The sequence below is a fragment of the Phyllostomus discolor genome, chromosome 1 (assembly GCF_004126475.2).
Source record: "Phyllostomus discolor isolate MPI-MPIP mPhyDis1 chromosome 1, mPhyDis1.pri.v3, whole genome shotgun sequence".
Lineage (NCBI taxonomy): Eukaryota > Metazoa > Chordata > Mammalia > Chiroptera > Phyllostomidae > Phyllostomus > Phyllostomus discolor.
This window is the reverse complement of record NC_040903.2, coordinates 182,573,581-182,594,488: the sequence shown is the minus strand read 5'-3', so window position 1 is coordinate 182,594,488 and position 20,908 is coordinate 182,573,581. Positions and strand designations below refer to the sequence as shown.

At 38.0% G+C, this 20,908-nt stretch overlaps 1 protein-coding gene across 10 annotated transcripts in view; it reads right to left on the bottom strand.

Moving 5' to 3' along the window:
* Positions 1 to 478: 478 nt before the first annotated feature.
* The window catches only part of KTN1 (kinectin 1), a 110,785-nt gene continuing 90,355 nt past the window's right edge, over positions 479 to 20,908 (bottom strand). For 3 of the 10 annotated variants that reach the window (XM_028508268.2, XM_036010278.1, XM_036010279.1), the window contains 11 exons: positions 19,809 to 19,898; positions 14,554 to 14,634; positions 13,505 to 13,594; positions 13,283 to 13,375; positions 12,421 to 12,492; positions 12,093 to 12,176; positions 11,849 to 11,932; positions 9,107 to 9,190; positions 7,109 to 7,201; positions 6,177 to 6,297; positions 479 to 953 (listed from right to left, as the gene is read on the bottom strand). In XM_028508268.2, coding sequence (XP_028364069.1) covers positions 949 to 953; positions 6,177 to 6,297; positions 7,109 to 7,201; positions 9,107 to 9,190; positions 11,849 to 11,932; positions 12,093 to 12,176; positions 12,421 to 12,492; positions 13,283 to 13,375; positions 13,505 to 13,594; positions 14,554 to 14,634; positions 19,809 to 19,898 — 897 coding nt within the window. In that variant the 3' untranslated portion in view covers positions 479 to 948. Of the gene's footprint in view, positions 954 to 6,176; positions 6,298 to 7,108; positions 7,202 to 9,106; positions 9,191 to 11,366; positions 11,815 to 11,848; positions 11,933 to 12,092; positions 12,177 to 12,420; positions 12,493 to 13,282; positions 13,376 to 13,504; positions 13,595 to 14,553; positions 14,635 to 19,808; positions 19,899 to 20,908 lie in introns of those variants that run through there. The other 7 variants (XM_036010281.1, XM_028508272.2, XM_028508270.2 and 4 more) reach the window with 5 other exon arrangements.

Here is a 20,908-nt window from a genome sequence, read left to right as displayed (position 1 = left end):
TACGCGGAGAACAGAGAGCAGGAGGGCGGAAGTGCGACGGAAGGAGCAGGGAGGCCAGGCGCTAGTACGCTCCAATACTCAACAGCACGGGATATTGGTCAGTTGTTTTGTAGCATCTGAATTTTCATCCAATTTTTTTTTTTAAAAAAAGCTTTCTTCAGCAACAAAAAAGATAACACATGTAAACTGTAACATAGTGCCGGGCAAGAAGGAAACTAAAAAGCCAACTATCATTACTTAAAATAATAGCGATGTAGTACAGAGTAGAGCTCCTCAGGCTGAAGCGGGTGCTCAGCCCGCAGCCCCTCTGGACTGGGCCCTGTCACACAGAACCACAGGGGGACGAGCTCCAGCAGAGCTGTGTAAGCAGCAACGCCTGCCTTACCTTGTTGGAAGGCTGAAACTACTAACTGTGTTCTAAATCACAATGTCTGTAGACGTAATAAAATCTGTTAAAGCTCAATGAAATTAGAACAAGTCTGAATAATAAGCATCCCTTTATTTGCTGGCGCCATTACAAAAACTGATTACATTAGCAACAAAAAGTGTTTTTCTTGAGTTGAAGTCAGAGGCAGTTACTCCCCAAAATGTTAAGTAAAACAGTGTACAATATCAGTATTAAAATGTTAAATTTTACATTGTCTTTACCACTTTTGATCTTCTGAACAATTTTATTGAGCAAAATAAAAGATTACATGTTTATTTTATCTTCAGGAATGTAAAGGTCTAATTATTCAAAGAGTTTTTATTATAAAACTAAACTCTGAAGGTGTCTACAGAGTTGGCTTTTTATCTTTAAATCAGTAGTCTAACAAGGATTAGAAAAGACAAAACTCTGTTCAGTGTTTCTGACGAAGTAGAAAGGGTGAAACATAAATAAGGCTTTAATTTGGCAAAATATAATACAATGCCTCCTGCTATCCTTGAATGAGCAGTTTCCCAATTACTTCACTCTGCAAAAGATCAGAAAGAAATAAATTCATTTTAAAACAAAGGAACAAAATGCAATCAAAAACATCTGTCAAGCAGTAAAAGCACACATTCCATTTGATCTAGCAAGGTCCTTTCTACTAGGATCAAAGCAATTAAGATTAATTGTAATCAAAAAAGAGAAAAACCTCATAATTCAGAAGAAGTTTTTACTTGGATTTTAAAATATGTGAGCCAAAACCTCAGATTAAACTGACAATAATGTAAGAATTTTAAAGTCCTATTAAAAACCATTTAAGAGAAACACTAAGAATCCATTTTTATTGGTTCTATGCCAGGGAAATGTAAAGCTGTTAAGGTGAGCAGCACTGAAAAGAGGCTGAAATTACAGCTTTGCACCCATGTGCACACAGGTTCAGACAGAGATTTTCTGAAATCATATGAAGCTTTCAAAGTTAGGTAAAATGACTAAACAGATTAAACTTCAAAGGACTTAACCAAATCATGTGAATTTTGATTGGATTTGGGAGAAAAATTAAAAAATATATATATTATGATATTTGGGGTATAAAGAAACTAAATATGGGTTTAATCCTGGATGATATTACAGAAATAGTGTTTTATCGTTTTGGATGTGATGATGATATTATGGACTTGTAAAGGGATGACTCTGTTCTGAGGAGATACATACAGAAATGCTTAGGGACAAAATGTCGTCATGATACCCAAATGTTACTTTCAAATGGTTCGATATCAACAAAACACACACTGGCAGAGAGAGATGAAGCAGATTCAGGTGTGCAAACGTACTATTCTCTCAATACTTCTTTATATGTGAAATTTTTCAAAATAAAAAGTTGAGGGGAAAAGAAGCAATTAGAAAGTTAACAGCAAAGTTATCTCCACTATCACGCTCTGAAACAAGACGAGCCACTGGTCAGGAAGTCCACGTCGCTCACCAGCACTAAACCGGGAAGTGCTATGCTCACACACCACACACAGTGGGAACCTGGCCCAGGCGACAGTCAGGTGTGCAGGAGTAAAAGCTAGTTTTCATCCGTTAACTCTGTACATCAGCAGCACCACAAAAACCTTTTTTCTTTCAGCAGCATCATGTAAGAATCTCCCTGCCAACGGGAGACGGGAGAGCACATACACACAGAACACATGCACAACACTGCACCTCGGTTTTGTTCCAGATGACACTGAGAGCCTCTCCGATTCACTATTGATAAAACAAGTACCAACTTTAGGAAAAAGTCGGAATTGACTGAGGAAACCCTAAGAAGCTGATAACAAAGGATTAGACAGAATGAGGAGAAAAGAAAGAAGAGACAACAGCAGTCAAAGCACACAGTGCCTACATCAGCGATAATGGCCCTGGCCCGTGTGGCTCGGTTGGTTGGAGTGCCACCCCAAACACCAAATAGGTTGTGGGTTCTATTCCCGGTCAGGGAACATGCCTGGGTTGTGGGTTTGATCCCCAGTTGGGGCACGTATGAGAGACAACAATCGATGTTTCTGACATTGATGCCTCTCCAAAAGCAATGAAAAAAATGTCCTTGGGTAAGGATTTTTAAAAAAGGAGGGTACACGTCCTGGGCCCAGACCATCTTGATTTAAATCCCAGCTCACACAGCTACTAGCTGTGCGACATTGGGCAAGTTACAGAACCAATTCTGGGTCTGTTGTAAAATGAGAATTAAAAACTTAACAATACCTACCTACCCACCTACCTACTACCTACTGTGCTGGGTTGCTGTGAAGAGGAAATGCATGACAAATAACTGTGTTAGAAGCATGTCATGCTCAGAGGCGAACTCATGAAGTGTCAGACAAAACGATCATCCTCCCTCCACACGATTTCCACAAACTGGCTGCAAAGTAAGGAAACCCGAGTGCTACGGTCTGAACGTTTGTGTCCCTCCAGAGCCCCTATGCTGCAACTCTAACCCCCAGTGTAAATGGTATGTGGAAGTGGGCCTTTGGAAGACCCACTGTCATGAGTGGAATTAGTGTCCTTATAAACAGAGCCCCAGAGGCCTCCCTCCCCCGTTCTGCCACGGGAGCACACAAGGGGGAGATGCTCGTCTGCAAGCCCGGAAGCGGGCTTCACCAGACACGGACCCGCTGCTGCCTTGATCTTGGACTCCCCGGCCTCCTGCGAGAAATAACTGCTGTGTAAGCCACCAGTCTACGGGATTTTTGTCATAGTATTCCAACCAGATCAAAACACCAGGGTGACGACAGGTACGCAACACTCAGACCGCTAAGAAGGCAGCAAGTATGAAACACAACAGAAAAGTAGGTATCTGGGAACAAAACGTACACTATAAAACACTAGTGGTTATCCGTCCAAAGCTATAAGCAATTATCTTAATTACAAAAAAAAACCCACAAAAAAACACAGAAAACAGGGATGACAGCCTTCTTTTTTGAGGGGAGGGGGCTATGGGAAGAGGGAGAAGAAATAAGAGATGGGTAGGAAGACTTATTTATACAAAAGAAAGGCAAGGTTAAAGTTTTAAAAAATAAAGATACATGATAAATACACCCCCCCACACACAGAAATGCTAAATACTGTGTATTGGGATTTAGAAAACTAAATTACTGCATATTACCTCTCTCATTTTCATCTTTTAAAAATAAGTTTTCCCTTACGGATAATGGACAGCATTATCTTAAACAATTCCATGTCCTTAGAGTATATACTAAAAAATAAAGTTTCTTCATATCAGATATTAACCTATTACCTACATTCTCATAATCAAAACATTTATGTTTATGATTTAATCATCCAGTAGCAATTTTAAAAGAGTTCACAAAAGGGAGGATACACTGAGCAAAAGTGAAGGAACTCAAACACTTCACACAGAGCTGTGGGCACCAAGGGGTCCGTGCGGAGGAGTCGGCGTCGTCAGTGCGGGTGGAGTGCACGAAGGAGGTTCTCGAGTGCCTGGCGGGCCTGCACCTTCACACACCCACCCTCATCCTCCACACGCTCAGCCACCCCTTTCACTTGCCAAATTTGGACTTACGCTCATCAGCTGACAAAAGAATGCTAAGTTATCACTTATGGGAACTGCCTTGGCAAACAGTTCTGTTATAGCTGTGTTGCTAGAGTATATATATATATGTATATATTAATTTTAACAAGTTACTACAATTTTATAAATCAGGATAAAAAAATCTGAAAATAAAATTGCTATTACCAATGATCAGTACAGGTGTCAAATGTAAACTGATTCAGGGCAAACGTGGAAACAGGCAGGTCACAAATAGTTCACAAGATGTGTACGAGCAACCCACGTGTTTGGGGAAAAGGGAAACATTAAAAAACACCTTGAGATGCTGGAGAGAAACTACCGACAGGGTATAAAGACAAGCGGTAACAGGTGATCTCCAAATTAGTTAAGCTCTTGGAAAGAAAGCCCTTCCTTTACAACACAAAGGCCCCTGGACTGACATCTGCATATCACACACATTGCAAAAACATTTTCAGTACCTTACACACAAAAGAAGGACTTGTATTACATCCAGCAATTAGGAAATCAGTGATGGCCTCAGCAAAAACAGGTTTCATCGGAATGGAGGGAAGAGAAGCCATTCTAGAGTAGGTGCATGAGTTAGTGTCAAGCAGATGCTATAAGAATAGTTTCTTATTTAAGAATCTTTGTTAAGCAGTATAGTTAAAAAAAAAAAAAGAGTGGTAACCTAAAGGAAGTGCATGGTTAACATAAAACATGCGCACATGTTTTCAGGACTGAACAGAAGGAGAGTGTGGAGAGAAGACAGAAGGGCTAAGGACACGGGAAGGAGAATTTCTCTGTGAGGCAGGATGCAAAGGTATTTCCTAATTTGGGGAACACAGTAACGTGGCAGACATGTGACTCCAGGCAACTGAAAGGGCAGCTTACTAAGGCTAAAAGACTATAGTATAATTATTTTTGCTGACAGGTTAAAAAAAATGAGCTGGGTTTATTTGGAAAGTGTTCTTAAAGGTAACTGACCTGAAATAAATAGCATTTTAAAGGAGAGTATATCCTAAAGGCAGGCCAGAAGATAGCCATTCTGTAAATGTGAGATGGAATGCCCTTTGTAACGAAAACAGCAGTCCATCCCAGCTTTTGCAGGACACCTAACCTACCCTGAGGTCTCTGTCTAGACTTCAGAGCCTTAGGTATGGGTTCTGAAAGGGAAAATTCAGTGATGAGTTGCCCTTTTGAGTTGCACAGGCCACTCATTAATCTGCAGAATACCATGATTATTTTAGAATCAACAGCTTTGAAAGAATATCTGAAGTATTCAGTGCATATTGAAATATCTTAATTACCCAAGGCAGTGTGACTTAAGTCATTCTTCAAACAGGTAAATCCCAGGAATTAACCTATCAATGAATTTTATTCACCAGCTGAAAGACAGGTCATTTTTAAAATATGTATAGTTTAAATTTATTTCTTAATTATAGCTGGCATATATTATTAGTTTCAGGTATACAACAGTGATTCGACATTTACACACCTCACAAAGTGGTGGCCACAGCAAGTCCAGCAGCCACAGGTCAGTGAGCAGTTATTCTGCTCGTGACCTTACCCTCTATGCTGCACATACAGCCCTGAAAGCCATTTTAAAGTGCCAACAAATCTGAGCTCTACCAGGTAATATGGGCAATAAAACTTCATAACATGGTTTGTTAGTGATGGGTTTATTTATCTTCGATTAAGACCACCACTTCAGAATTTTAAAAAGTGGATCTGATTAGCTACAAACAAACAACCCCCCAGCTTCCAATTTAAAAAGAAATTGTGACAACCTGATTTTCAGTTAAGAATCTTAACTTAGCAAAAACATTATAGTCACTTTATTTACCAAGTCATTAAAAAAAAAATATTGCGCAGATAGTTCATCAGATCTTAGAAGGGGCTGCAGACATTTGACAAGGAACAAAACCTAGGTATACAAGTTACAAGAGCATGTGTTAGGCGGGGGCTGGGGGGGGGGGGCAAAGGAGGCAAAAATAAAGCCCTCCTCCCTCCAAGGTAAAAGACCGAAATATGGACAAAATGGAAATACAACTCCAAGACAGCTGCCGCTGCCATCTGGAGGTTCTGAAAGAGATAAAGAGGAAGTATTTCCACTAGGGCAATGACAGCTCCTGCGTTCATGATAAGCACACCCCCCACACACACTCACACTATGTCCATCACCCACAGACAGACAGTAAGTAGGACTTCAGTTACTCTTACCTAATACAGGGTAGTGTTCTTTCTCCTTTGTGAGCTGTTGGTTTACTGCCTGAAGCAACTGTTGCAACTGTGTTACAGTCTGATATAGACTTAGAGACATTGTCTCCTTCTCAGAAGACTCCTAAAACAAAAGGTGGAAGTAGTGAAAAACTCCAAACATAAGAAAAGGACATTTGCCAACAAAACTTGAAAATTTTTATTTTAAATACAACATGAATAATCTGAAAAATGACGTAAAAATCAACAATAAAAACCACATAAAGAAGGAGTGTTTGCTACTTAGTGATGCAAATTAGCTTGAGCCAAAGAAAGCTGTCATAAATGTTGTCACTGGGCCACAAAAGGAAAAATCTAGAATCTACGAGCATCACATATAAATTTATTTCTCCTCTCATAAAAAAAATTTCAGGGCACCAAAGAAGAGAACCTTCATAACAACAGTAAAAATATATTGGGCTCTTAAGAGTGCTAATAAGCACTGCTATGTCTGGTGTTACCAAATATGTTAAGTGTCATATGGTAACCCACTTATTCCTTTCAACAACCTTACAACATAGGCACTATTATCATTGCCTTTTACAAATGGGGCAACTCAAGCACAGAGAGGCTAAGGAATCTACCCAAAGTCACACAGCTACTAGTGGCAGGGCGGGGACACTGACACGGGTAGTCTGAGAGAGTCGACACTGGTAAGCGGCAGACCACAGCACTTCCCAGCACAAACCTAACGTCGACCTATGTCACTAAGCTAAAGTGAAAACAAGCATTAATAAAAACACTGCATTTCAGAGATAGCATATCAGTTAAGAAAACAACATAACTGATGAAAGCACATTACAAAGGCATTTTTTAAGTCATAGATGGATCTTGTACATTTTTTCCTGCGTATCATTCATATACCCCAGAGATGTGAAGTTAAAGAAAATGCATACCGTCTCTGGAGAAACATCACTATTCTCAATAACGGTAGTGTCTCCAGCGGCTTTTACTATTTTTGACTGGATAAGATCCACTGACTGTTGAGCCTGTAAAAAGAGCAATACAGTAGTTTCCAAATATTACAACTGATAATTAAATACATACAAGACAAAAAATGAATAATTTTCTTATATCTTTCGTACAAGATTAAAGCTCTTCTAAAAAAAAACACAATGTAAAGCCAACCTACTGAGTTTTTTCTACACAATGAAAACAGCTTCCTCTCTCACCCAGATTATAAAACACACGGCTCACTGTCTTAAACAGTTCAAACACCACGCAGTAGACATGTAGGTTAACATGAGTCTAGATCAGGGGTCAGCAATTTTGAAACAATTTTATTAGATTATACTGCGACAGCTGTCATATCAGCGTGTATTTTAAAATGAACTTATCAAAACTGGTGAATTTTTGTGTAGCTAACTTAATGTTGAAGATGGAAGAAAATAAGCAACACTTTTGGTGTATTATGCTTGATTTTTTCAAAAAAGGTATAAACACAACTGAAACACACACACAAAAAGATCTGTGCAGTGTATGGAGAAGGCGCTGAGACTGACCAAATGTGTCAAAAGTCGTTTGTGAAGTTTCTTGGTACAACTGACATTTTGGCCAAATAGTTCTTTGCTGTGGGGCTGTCTTAGGCACTGGAGGATGTTCAACAGCACCCCTGGCCTCTCCTCACTAGAATCTGATAGTGGGAGATAGTCGCATACTCAGGATATCCAAATCAATAAAGGTATTGGTGAAAATGAAAACTGTGTCTTTTATTTTACAGAAAAAACCATACAGAGTTTCTGACCAACCCAATTATTTCTTTCAACTTTTGAAAAAGCGACATACTTGTTTTACTAATGACTGTATAACCCATGAACACAACTGTAACTCTAAAGCACCTTTCATAATAAACACATGAATTACACTTTGAAAAATACCTCAAAATTACAAATAACATGTCAACCAACCTAATGCAAAAGATAAAAAATGTAGTACTAAAAACTGCCTATTTATATGACATTAAGGGAAATGTATTTCTACAAAGAAATAAATGAAAGGAACAAACTTCTAAAACATAAGGCCTACACACATCTTTTAGATCCATGAAGATAAACAACTACATTGCCCCCACTAACTTAATTGCCCCCATATGGATGTAACCAATTTTTTAAAAAAAATAACTTCAATTAAATTTAAAGTTCACTCTATACTTTATAAAGCAATTAATTACACAAGTGTGATGAAATGATAAAGCAAGTTAAGTTGAAAAAACATCCAGTGATCCCACTTCTGGAAAAATGTTTGAAGAAACACAAAACACTAATTCCAAAGAACATAAGCACCCCTATGTTCACTGCAGCATTACTTACAATTGCCAATATATGGAAGTGGCCCAAGTGTCCATCAGTAGATGAGAGGATAAAATAACTATGTACATTTATACAATGGAACACTACTCGGCCGTGAAAAAGAAGTTTTACCTTTTGTGACAGTATGGATGGGCTTGGAGAACATTATGCTACATGAAATAAGCCAGTCAAAAAAAGACAAGTACCATGTGATTTCACTGATATGTGGAATCTATGAACAAATGGAACTAACAAGCGAAACAGAGACAGACTTATGGATAGAGAGCAGGGTGGCAGCTAATGGGGGAGGGTGGAGAGTAGAGGGATGGAGCAAAAAGGAAAAAGGACTCGTGGACATAGACAACAGTGTGGTGATTGCAGGGGGTAGGGGAGTACAAGGGCACTAAATGGTAATGGAAAATTAAAACTTGAAAAAAAATTTTGATAAAAAAATAAAAAAAAACAAGCCAAAGGTTTAGTCCCAAAAAGTGTGTAACAGTTTAAATTTATAAAATTAAATAATGCAAAACAATAAATGCAGAATTAACAGTATGTCTGCTTAAGATTCAAGGCACAACACAGCATGATGATGTAACATCTTCTTACCTTATGCAAGTCACCAGCTACCTTCTGTCTTTCATTTTGTTCAGTTCTAAGTTTTGTGCGTGTTTCATTTAACTGTGCTTTCAACTGTAAAAATAAAGGAACACCATAATTAACTTTATTTTAGTCCTCCCTTGATTATGCTTAGACCTCTAAGACTGAAGAATGAATGAGAAAGAATGGAATCTCTAACAGTTATTATGCACAGTGGATTAGCCAATATGCTGCACCAGATGTACAGAAAAGCTAAGCAGTGGAGGTTGCCATCTGGTAAAGCTAAACATAAGAAAAGCTATAGAAACAAACTCGAGTTTAGAGTAGAAAACTGCAAATGTAAAAACAAAACTATCAAATTCTAGTAAAACGCCTTTAAAAACTGTTACTATTCACTATTCAAAAAGTAGTTCATTCATATTTAAATTACTCCAAATTAAAAGACAAGTACTCAGGAAACTTTACTAATTGGTGTTTAAAGACTTTCTTGACCTATACGGTTAAGAAAATGCAACTGTGTAATGCTTTAAAAGACAATGAACAGAAGATTACAAATCCAGTAAATTGAAAACTTCAAAAATTTAAATGTCGATCACCCTTTAAGACGTCACTGAGGAGATCAGGGTGAGACCACGCTGGCCCAGTAACACTAACAAGAAATGTCTTAGGGATACACTTCTTAACAACCAGCTGTCAAAATAGTAACGGAGCTCTTTAATTAAAACTCTAGTGACAATATATAATGCCTCCAGTCTTGGTAACTGTTCGGATTTAAACATGAATAAGGGGAATGGGCTACACATTGACGAAAAAAGTAATTTTCTTATTCAAACTCACCAAGCTAATTGATTTAGCCTCCCACCCACGGGCACCTGCACGACACTGCAAACAGGTCTGGAGACCCCAAGGGGGAAATACAAGATGCTGACACACTGAACTGGAGGGACAATTATGGGTGGCATTCCATTTGGAAACTTTATTTTTAGAACTCTATTTAAATACCCAACTTCTTCAGTTTTTGCTCCTTTATTTAACTCTGATTAAATATACCAGAGATTATTCCTTTGGCCCAAGAACACATACTATATGTATAGGCAAAAAAATTATTTTATCTTAAAATGTGGCAACAGTTTCCCTGATCAAACAAACAAAAACTAAAATAAAGGTTACAACCTCAAAGCAACTAAAAGAAAAAAAAAAACCCTCAAAATAAGCTCTAAACAGAAGTTGAGCAACAAAAAATACAAAGAGCACCTGGCTGAATGAAGACTCAACCATAACCCTGTGGACTTGATGACACTGTTGGAGTCACCCACAAAGCACCAAAATTAAAAGTAGTATCTCCAAGAACTGTGGGAGAAATCATTTTCTGAAGATGCATCCATTGTAAGGCGTGTAACTGTGGCATCGCACAGTCCTGATCTGTACAGTGTGTAGTGAACATATGTGTAAAACCAGTCTCACACTGCAGTGGAAATGATTCAGTTAAGGTAAAGTATAGGTAAATGAAACAAAAATGTTATTTCAAAAATAAGGAGGTGGGTGTGGGGTGGGGTCTCTATGTGTATGTCCCATAGAGCCCTATTCTGAAAACGTATTCCCACAAATTACTACCATAACACAGAAGACCAACCACACATGAATGCGTTAAGATGTTTTCTTTGGTATGAACAGCAGTACTAACAAGAAAATTGCATACTGGGCAGGATAAACTTGGAGTAAGAAGAAACTTACTATAATCTTCCTAGACTTTATTCAGGTACTTTACAAAAATCTAATCACATCCTATAACAATTTTTAAGTCACAGCAACACATGATGATTGTTTTTGAAACATACTACATGATAGTTATAATTACCTAACAACTCACTCTGTCACAATCCATATCAATTTCCAGAAATTTAAGAATGGGAATACAGAGTACTCTATGTCTTTACAAGACATTTAGCTAAGTTTAGCTAAATCTTTAAGTCTATAATTTTATGATTGCTGTTCCCTAAAGGATATGGTGATGATAAGGAATTTCACAAGCTGCCCTGGCTGGTGTAGCTCGGTGGATTGAGCAAAGGCTGCGAACCAAAGGGTTGCCAGTTCGATTCCCAGTCAGGGCACATGCCTGGGTTGCAGGCCAGGTCCAGGTCCCTGGTGGTGGCCACGTGAGAGGCAATGACACACTGATATTTCTCTCCCTCTCTTTCTCCCTCCCTTCCCTTCTTTCTAAAAATAAATAAAATAAATAAATAATTTCATAAGCTTTTTGTTATCTACGATCTATAGAAAGACCATTTAAAATAAGAATCTGGGTGAACTATTGCCCTTGAATACAGAGGATAGGATGCATCTACAACCTTTGATAATCTCCCTTGTTATTAAAACAATAAAAGGTCTAGTTAACTATATAACTTTGAGAAGACAATCTTCAGAAGTCAGTCAGTGTTTACCAGTTTATTTTATTTCTTTATTCATTTAGCTGTCCAAGAAATTAGGTTTTATAAAAAGTGGAAAAATTTCTTCAGAAAGAGTTGCAAGCCAAACATGCTATTGTTAGGAGCTAAGAAAGAAAGATCATCTTAGAAACCAAGAAAAGGAAGATCATCTTAGGAGTCATCAGAATATGAAGATTATATTAAACTTACAAAAATGCCAAGCTAAAGATGTTAGCAAGGAGAAAAGGTTTGGATGGTTTCTCCACCTCTCAACAAAAGTGCTTCCAGAGCCTACTGGATACCCAGTGGAGAACAAGCTTCTTACCAAATTTAGCTCTTCATTCTGTCTTACTGCTTCAGAATATGAATCATCAAGTTTTTTCTGCAATTCAGTCAACAGATCTTTCAGCTGCAATGAAGTTTAGAGTTTAAGATTGATCTCCTTATGGTAGCCCGTGTTATGTATGCTACTTGGAAGCTTTGCCACAAACAACTAATACTGAAATATTTTATCACTCTGTTATAAACTTAAATTGAGAGCGAAGTTGAAAAAATTCTTCTGTAAATACCTCTCTGACTTCTGTGACGTAGGTGGATCGTTCAATTTCTGCCTTCTCTAGTTCCATTTCCAAATTCTCTCGTTCTGTTCTCAGCTAGCAGTGCAACAAAGAAGGAAAAGTTAGCACATTTAAGATCTCCTTTCGTGACCCTTCCACATGATGGGGTTACGACACTCATTAATACAAAACTGTATCACCTCAAAACTTACAAAGAATATTCTTAAATGCCTAACAACTGCATCAATAGATCAAAGAAATCTTAAGACACAGATCTTAAGAAAAAGCTTAATGGTTAAATGAGTCCCTAAGTTATAAATCAAACAATGAAATAACATACATTTTCAGTATCTTTATTTTCTCTTCTTAATCGCTCTAGCTCTTGTTCCAAAGCTGTGAATGACAACTCCATCTGAAATGTGAAACAATTATATGACCAAGTAAACCACCAAGGATATAGAGGCTTCTATCTTCTTGAATTTTAATTCATTAGACGCTTCAGGTCTTGAAATGCATCTCATTTAAATCCATACTGAATTTTAAAAGACCTTAAAAATGAGAGCCTCACATTTCACTTGATTTAAATTGCGTTCAAACTCCCCCATCTGCATGCCATTATATTACACCCTTCTGGAAGAGCTTAATTTTTAAATAATTAACTGATAAATGGCTGTATTTAATTCCCAAATGCATTAACACAGAATACCATCAGCATCCCTAAATTCTGCACAGTTGGCCCAGGAAAACAGGCGAGCAACACATGCTGCTCCAGCACACCTAAGTACGTGGGAGAAAAACTAAGATTGCACAAGAACTGTCAGGTACACAAAGAAAAGGACTAACTTTTTCTTGAATACTGTATCGTGAGTCACAATATAATGTTTTAAAACTCATTTTGAACCCCAAATTCTTTACCTCCTGTTATCACACAGTCATTCTGTAACTTTCAAAGCACTTTACATTCTTTATCATTACCCTTTAGCTGTACTCTAACCCAGCGATTCTCAATCTTGAGTGGGCATCATAATCACTTGAGGGGCTCCTTGAAACAAAGATTACTGGCCCCTCAGAGTGTCAGACTCAGTAAGTCCTGAGTGAGAGCCAAGCACGCATTTCTAACAAATACCCAAGTGATGCTGATGCTGCTGGTCCAGGGCTCACACTTTGAGAATCACCGTTCTAAGCTCTTCCTTTTTAAATACCTGTTTAATAGTCTTTTGTGATTCATCAACCTTAACTTTCCATTTATTTTCTTCTTGCTCCACACTCCTCTGTAGCTTCTGTAAAATACCTTCCTATGGACAAAAGCATAGATGTTTTAAAAAACTCATGTTCTAATGCTAAAATAAACTGTTTAAGACACTAAGGGATAAGTTAATGATTTTAAAATGAAACCAAAATGTAGTTTAAAAATCATTTCCTACTGTTTCCGCGAGGACGGACTTGTATTTTTCACACTCTAGCTGGATCAGCGTGTGCATTTCCTCAGCCTCTCTCAACCTGTGTTCCAGAACCTGCAGAGAACGACACAGAGAAAATCCCTCTCGTTTTCCCAGAAAGTTTTATGCTTCAAATTTGTTTCAGCACTTACCGGTATATTATGGCTAATGGTTTCTAACTGTTTTCTAATGAAACACTAACATTTCAACCTTCTTAAGGAGAAATAAAGTTCATTGACCTTTGTGGTCTTTTGGTTTTTGATAATGAAACTCTCCAAGTATGCTTACTCCAAAATACATTACACCATTTTATGATAAATAGGCTTGTCACTCTTTAGCAGGATGGAAAAATCAAAGCAGATCCACGTGTGAAGTAAAATCATAATACCTATGCTACACACATGGGAAAAGGGGACTGTAATCATGCCACTTAACAAAGAGAAGCCAATCTCCCAAATTTCAGTAGTCAAGGAAAAAAGCACATCTAGGTTCAGAACACTTCAGGTGTGGACTGGGGGACATGTTGGCAAACCAGTCAGTTTCTACCTGCCTACCCCAACTGAGCTCTACTCTTTAACTCAGGCCAAAAAGAGAGTAAGAGATAAACATTCAGTTTTGGAAATGAGTTACACAAGAGTTAAAGACATGGCAAACATTAACTTTGTACACAAATCAAATACAAGGAAGACTTACAGCATTTTCGCCAAAATTTATACAAAATAAAATTGCCCTATAATTTCTCAAAAAGTCATTAGTGTACTCATAATACCGTCTTTTGCCATGTGCACCACGTACCCACGTTTCTGTGCGCACTGCACACGGGATTTTTATGCCCATTACACCCATGGTATGTAATGATTACACTCATGCATAGTGCTCGTGCTTATTTTCCCTCAAAATTTGGGCAAAAAAAGTACACATTATACACGGCAAAATACAGTAGTACATGTTTCTTCTTTCCCAAGCTTATAAGAACAAATTCTGATTTACTTCTTTTTTGGTTAAAATATAGGTACTTCACGTCTTAAACTAACCTTAACTTCCTCTGAGCCAGAAGTTCCAGCCACACATTCTTTTGCCTTCTTTTCAAATCCATGCAACCATTCACTATAACTCTGTGGAGCAGAAAAGTATAAAAAGAACCAATTTTCAAAAATATCTAAATAAAATAGGCAAAAAAATTAAATAAACAAATTACATGGTTATAAAAGAAAGCTACACAGACAAACACCAACCCTCTGGAAATTTCAAAAAAGAATATAATGCATAAATTGTACATAACCAAGTCTTGAAAACAAACATCAAAAATGTACATATGTACTAACATCAAAATGAAATCTTATCGATCCAAACGAAGGCTATCTGCAACTTATAGGTAGATTGTCCGGGCTCAAATCCAGCCGTGCCACTTACTAGTGCAAGGACTAACAGATTCAATATTTAAAACACAGAATATCTAGAATGCATAACTTTTCTAAACATTTTTTCAGGTAAACCATTTTCAAAAATCAAGTATTCTGAGATTATAAACTAAAAGTTAACTGAAGATAAACTACTCAGAGGATTACAAATTCTCTGAAGGTACTCTCAGGATTCTGAAAAAATTTCAAAATAAATATGTATTATGAAGGGCTTTTAAAATCATAATGAGAAATGATAAGCATAAACCAACATTTACTTGTTTAAACCAACAAAAACTATTTGTGCTGACAGATTAGCTGATGCAAACATGAAGCATATATTATCGTTTTAGCCATTATTCTAAATTTCAGAACAAATAATTCTACATTTTTGATGTTTATCTAAATTTTAAAGTTTGATATAGTATTTATTTGCTAGATACTTTAAGTCAAATTTCTTCTTAGTCCTCTTTTAAGGCTTTGGTTTAGTTGAATCTAAGAAAAAAAAGAATACATGAAATTTATATTAACTGCTGTAATTTAAAGCTGCATTTACATGGCTGAATCAGGATTCTCTACACTGTATCAAATGAGAATCAGAAATTAAAAAAACTGGATGCTGAGATCACCCAATAGTACGATACAATTCTATAATACTGATCATAGCACTAATTAGACAAAAAAGCCTCTTCTTTTTATAAAAGAAAAAAATTGTATTCTCACATCATAAATTTGAACCAAGACCGAATGGGTATTATGAAAATCCTACTTAGCTTCAAATGCTAGCATTCAATATAACTACAAGTCAGCTGAAAAACTAAATTAACTTGTTTAAAGTTTGTAAGCCTCCCTCCAGGTCATATAGTTTAGATCTCTCCCATGCTGATGAAGCGTACAACACTGCCTATGAGGTTGTCTTGTCTTCATCCCACCCTACTCCAGAAGTACTGAGCCTGGACCCAATCAGGCCTCTACTGACTACCAATTTAGGGAATACGCAGAGGACGGAGAAGCACAATGGCACTCACTACAGGGACTCGGACAGCTTGAAGTCAGACTGGGAAACGGCATATAAAACCACCAGTTGTCTTTTTTTAAGGGGGTCGGGGTAGGGACTGCTAACAAATAGAAGGGAACCCATGGAATAAGAAAGATCTAAGCGACTATCTTAAACCAATCATTTACTGGCCCTTATTTGAGTCCTAACTGTAACAAACTACAATAAGTAGTTATTATTTCATTAAATTATAACTACATAGATGATTGACATGACAATTAGAGAAATGTGTTGACTAGATGTATGAAATTAAGGATTTTTTAAAAAATGTAGTAGTATTTATTTAAGGCATCCTTATCTTTTAGACATACTTATAGAGGAAATGCTCTGATGTTTGGCTTTCTTCAAAATAATCTAGGAAGTGCAGAGTAGGAGGTAAAACAAGATGGTATGTATTGTGGATTCATGCTGTGTATGAAGAATGGCTAAAGCAGAATATTGGTTATATCAGGTTAGTTATGCTACTCTACGTCTGAGTATGTATACAATTCTCCATTAAAATAAAAGAAAGATCTACATCAGCATTTTAGGAAACTATACATACTCACTAGCTTTCTCTGGCCTCAAATATTCAATGTATTAATTGTCTGAATCAAAGCAATTCTTCTCTCCCACTTAAAACACACATAACCTCAAGTAAAAGAAGTTGTCCTATGTTATCCTCAAGACTCTTACTTGAAGACCTTAATAGATGATCAAAACCTTGAGTTTTGAAATGAAAAGAGCTTGCTTCCTGATATTACATATTTAACTAAAACGCAGTGTTCCTAAAGCTAAGGAGCAATCACTTCAATTAAGTTTTATTTTGAATTAAGCCATTAAGAACATTATTGGCTTATTAACCACTAAGAAGTCATTCTTTCCCAAATATGGTATTTATTATCTTCTAAGTAATGTCTCATATTTAAAGTTCATTAGGACTTCCTGTCAAGATGGCAGTGCAGACACAGCTTGCCTCCTTGCACAACCACATCAGGATTACAACTAATATACAGAATAACCATCACTCAGAACAGTCAGAAATTGAGTTGAATGGAAGTCTGACAACTGCAGAATTGAAGAAATCACATCCATCCAGACTGATAGGAGGGGCACAGATGTTGAACAGGTTGGTTCCACACCCACATGTGGTGGCTAAAAATTTGGCAGGGATTATCTCTGGAGAAGGAGTCCTAGCCCCACACCAGACCCCCCCCACCCAGGATTCCAGTGCCAGGAAGAAAAGTCCCCAAAACTTCTGGCTGTGATAAACAGCGGGGATTGAGTTGGTAGAGGAAACTGCTGAACCCCCAAGCAGTTCCTCTTAAAGACCCACACACAGACTCACCTGCTAAGACTCACTCCCTCTGGGCTCCAGCATGTGGTGGCAGCTTGATGGGCACCAGTGGTATACAGGGAGAGGCTGAAGTGTCTGGCATCAAGGTGAACAGAGGCCACTGTTCCTTTTCTAAATCCTTCTCCCACAAAGCTGGCAGGCTGGTGCCATAGCTGAGACTCCATCAACCTGGCTAACACTGTTTGGTCTGCCTTGGAGCTCCCCAAAGTCTCTGCCCCACCCGATTTGCCGCATACTCAAGCTGCTTTTCCATGTGAATGGGTGGTGTTGGCTCATGCTTCATGACTCCCTAAATCCTATCAAACAAGCAACAGCTGGTAGCCTCAGTGAGCCCCAGGCCAAGCACTAGCAACAGCCAGCTTATATTCACAGCTTGGCTTTGCCGGGAACTCTCCAAGCCCAGCACAAGTAGCAGCCTATCGGACTGCTTTACAACTCAGGCAGGGTGCCCTGGGCAAAACACAGGTGGGGGCTGCCCTTGGCCTGCACCACCCAGGAAACCTCAGGGTCAGCATACTCAGTGGACAGCTACAGACCTAGTCAGAGCATCAACATCCTGCCCCTACATAGCTGATCCTACATGGAGGGTAGAGGGTGGTGGTCAGTGGTCAGTCAGTCCTTATAGCTGACTAGCCTGGGAAAATCCCTCCCATTGATCTGTCAACAGCAACCAAGGCTCAACTACAAGAGGAGGGAGTACTCAGCCCACATATAGGGTGCACCAGCTTAGGTGATAGGGGAGGAGATGCCACTGGACCCAATAGAACACCCACTAAATTAGGCCTCACTACCAAGACACAGAGTCAAAGCAGATCTACCTAATACATAGAAACAAACACAGGAAGGCTGCCAAAATGAGGCAAAGAAAGATGGCCCAAATGAAATTGATCAAAACTCCAGAAAAAGAGCTAAATAACATGGAGATAAGCAATCTGTCAGATGCAGAGTTCAAAACACTAGTAAAAGAGTGAGGACGTGAACAGCATAAAAAAAAACATCCAGTCACAAATGAAGGATACACTAATTGAAATGAAGAATAATTGACAGGGAAACCACTATAGAGTAGATGAAGCTGACATTCATATCAATGATTTGGAACATAAGGAACCAAAAACAACAAGAAGAAAAAAGAATCCAAAAAAATGAGGGTAGTATATGCATCCTCTGGGACAACTTCAAGAAGTCCAACATTCACATCATAGGGCTGCCAGAAGGAGAAGAGAAAGAGCAAGAAATTGGAAATCTATTTGAAAAAACAGTAAAAGAAAACTTCCCTAATTTGTTGAAGGAAATAGACATGCAAGTCCAGGAAGCACAGAGAGTACCAAACAAGATGAATGCAAAGAGGCCCACTCCAAGACACATCATAATTAAAATGCCAAAAGGAAAGATAAAGAGAGAATCTTAAAAGCAGCAAGAAAAAGCCCTGGCTGATGTGGCTCAGCAGACTAAGCACCAGCCTGGGAACCAAAGGGTCACCAGTTCGATTCTCATTCAGGGCACATTGCCGGGTTGCAGGCCAGGTCCCCAATAGGGAGCGTGTGAAAGGCAACCACACATTGATAATTCTCTCCCTCCCTTTCCCTGTCTAAAAATAAATAAATAATCTTATTCTTAAAAAGCAGCAGGAGAAAAGAAGTTAGTCACCTACAGAGGAGTGCCCATAAGACTGTCAGCTGATTTCTCCAAAGAAACTTTGCAGGCTAGAAGGAACTAGCAAGAAATATTCAGTCATGAAGCAGGGACCTACAACCAAGATTGCTCTACCCAGCAAAGCTATCATTTAGAATCAAAGGGCAGATAAAGAGCTTCCCAGACAAGAAGAAACTAAAGGAGTTCATCATTACCAAACCATTATTATATGAACTGTTAAAAGGACTTATTCATAGTTTTAATCTTCTTTTTCTTAAAATAAGAAAATGGCAAAACATATGTATCTATCAATAATTGAATCTAAAAAACTAATTAAGCAAACAAGAATAGAGACAGAATCATAGATACAGGAACATTTTGATGTTTGCCAGATGGGAAAAGGGTAGGGTGAATGGGTGAAGAGGTGAGGAGATTCAGAAGTACAAATCAGTAGTTACAGAATAGCCCTGGGGGTGTAAAGTACAGTATAGGAAAGGGAGTAGCCAAAGAACTCACAGGCATGATCTGTGGACATGAACAATGGTGGGGAGATTGCCTGAGGAAACAGGTGGTGCTGTGTGGAGGGGGAGAAAGGGGGGACAACCAGAACAACTGTAATAGCATAATCAATAAAATATAATTTTAAAAAATTAAGTTTAGAGATACAACAAAAGTATTGGCTAAGTAAACACAAATAAGTTACTGACCTCCACTACCTAAAAGCACTCTAGGTTAAAAGTGGAAAAGAATAAGGAATTGATGCACTATTGAAACCAAGTGCAAAGTGCAAATTCAACTTCTTCACAGCTTCCTTGAAGGGTGATTAAAATGCCATGTTTTGAAAAAATAATAAATAAATCTTACCAAATTAGAAGGAACAGACACCTTTGGAAATAGTTTTTTGAGAACTTCTTTAGCTTCCAACTCAACAGCTTCCACATGTTGCTGTCTTTCCTAAAGCAGAAGATTGAATCAAACTTACAAGATTATAGAATTGAAAACAAAAAACAACAACAAAAGAAAACAAGGTAAAGTCTTTTAAGCTCTAGGGGAGGAGAAAGTCAAAATGTCTTCAAAACTCATCTTAATAGCGACAAATATCAAAATTTTCCCATTTTAAATGTCAAAAGGCTTCCATAAAAAAATCTACAAAATCTCTAGAGCCCCCTAAATAACAAATCATGTCTTACATTAATCAAACCAAGGCCATATCTGACTACACAGACATTTTCCTTGCCATTAGAAATTAAGTAATTTGTCCCTCCAGGAACACTTCGAAAACCAAATAAAACCCCAAACACAAAATACATTTCCTGCAGCTAAAACCTTAAACTGTATGTACAAAAACCACTTTCCACAGCTGCAACAAACTACACGTAGAAAGTATGCATCTGGGCAACAGAACTGAGGCTTACTGACTGGCAAATCTCTACGAAAACATGGGTCACTGACGGACTGTGACGCCAGGGGATTAAAATGGCAACTTTCATTGGTTCCAGCTTCAAGGCCAGGTGAAACTACTTAGGCTGAACAAAGAGAAAAATCGTAATTTGATGGGTGGTGCACATGGGGAAAAAGGAGGAGAAACTGACGTCGCATTACGTCACCAATGCCAAGCATCAATCAAGAAGACTAACTCTGACACTTGTGTATGGACTCTGTCAGCTATAAATTTAAAATTTAACTCTTACAAATGCAGGTCTAAATTTGGTGAATTTAAATCCAAATCCAAGTCTAACAGATATCAATTAACTCAAAACCATGGTTTGTCAAAATTAGGGTAATGGCTTGATCACATACAAAATAAAAATCCAATACTCAAACTATCTACAAGATAAAAAATGAGAGCTAAAAAAATGCACATCTAAAACCAAGCCAAAAAAATCATGTCAAAACATTTGTTGAAGTTCACCAGATAGCAAAAGACAAGCAAGCTAGCAAGATCTCAACCCTATTCCCTCCCC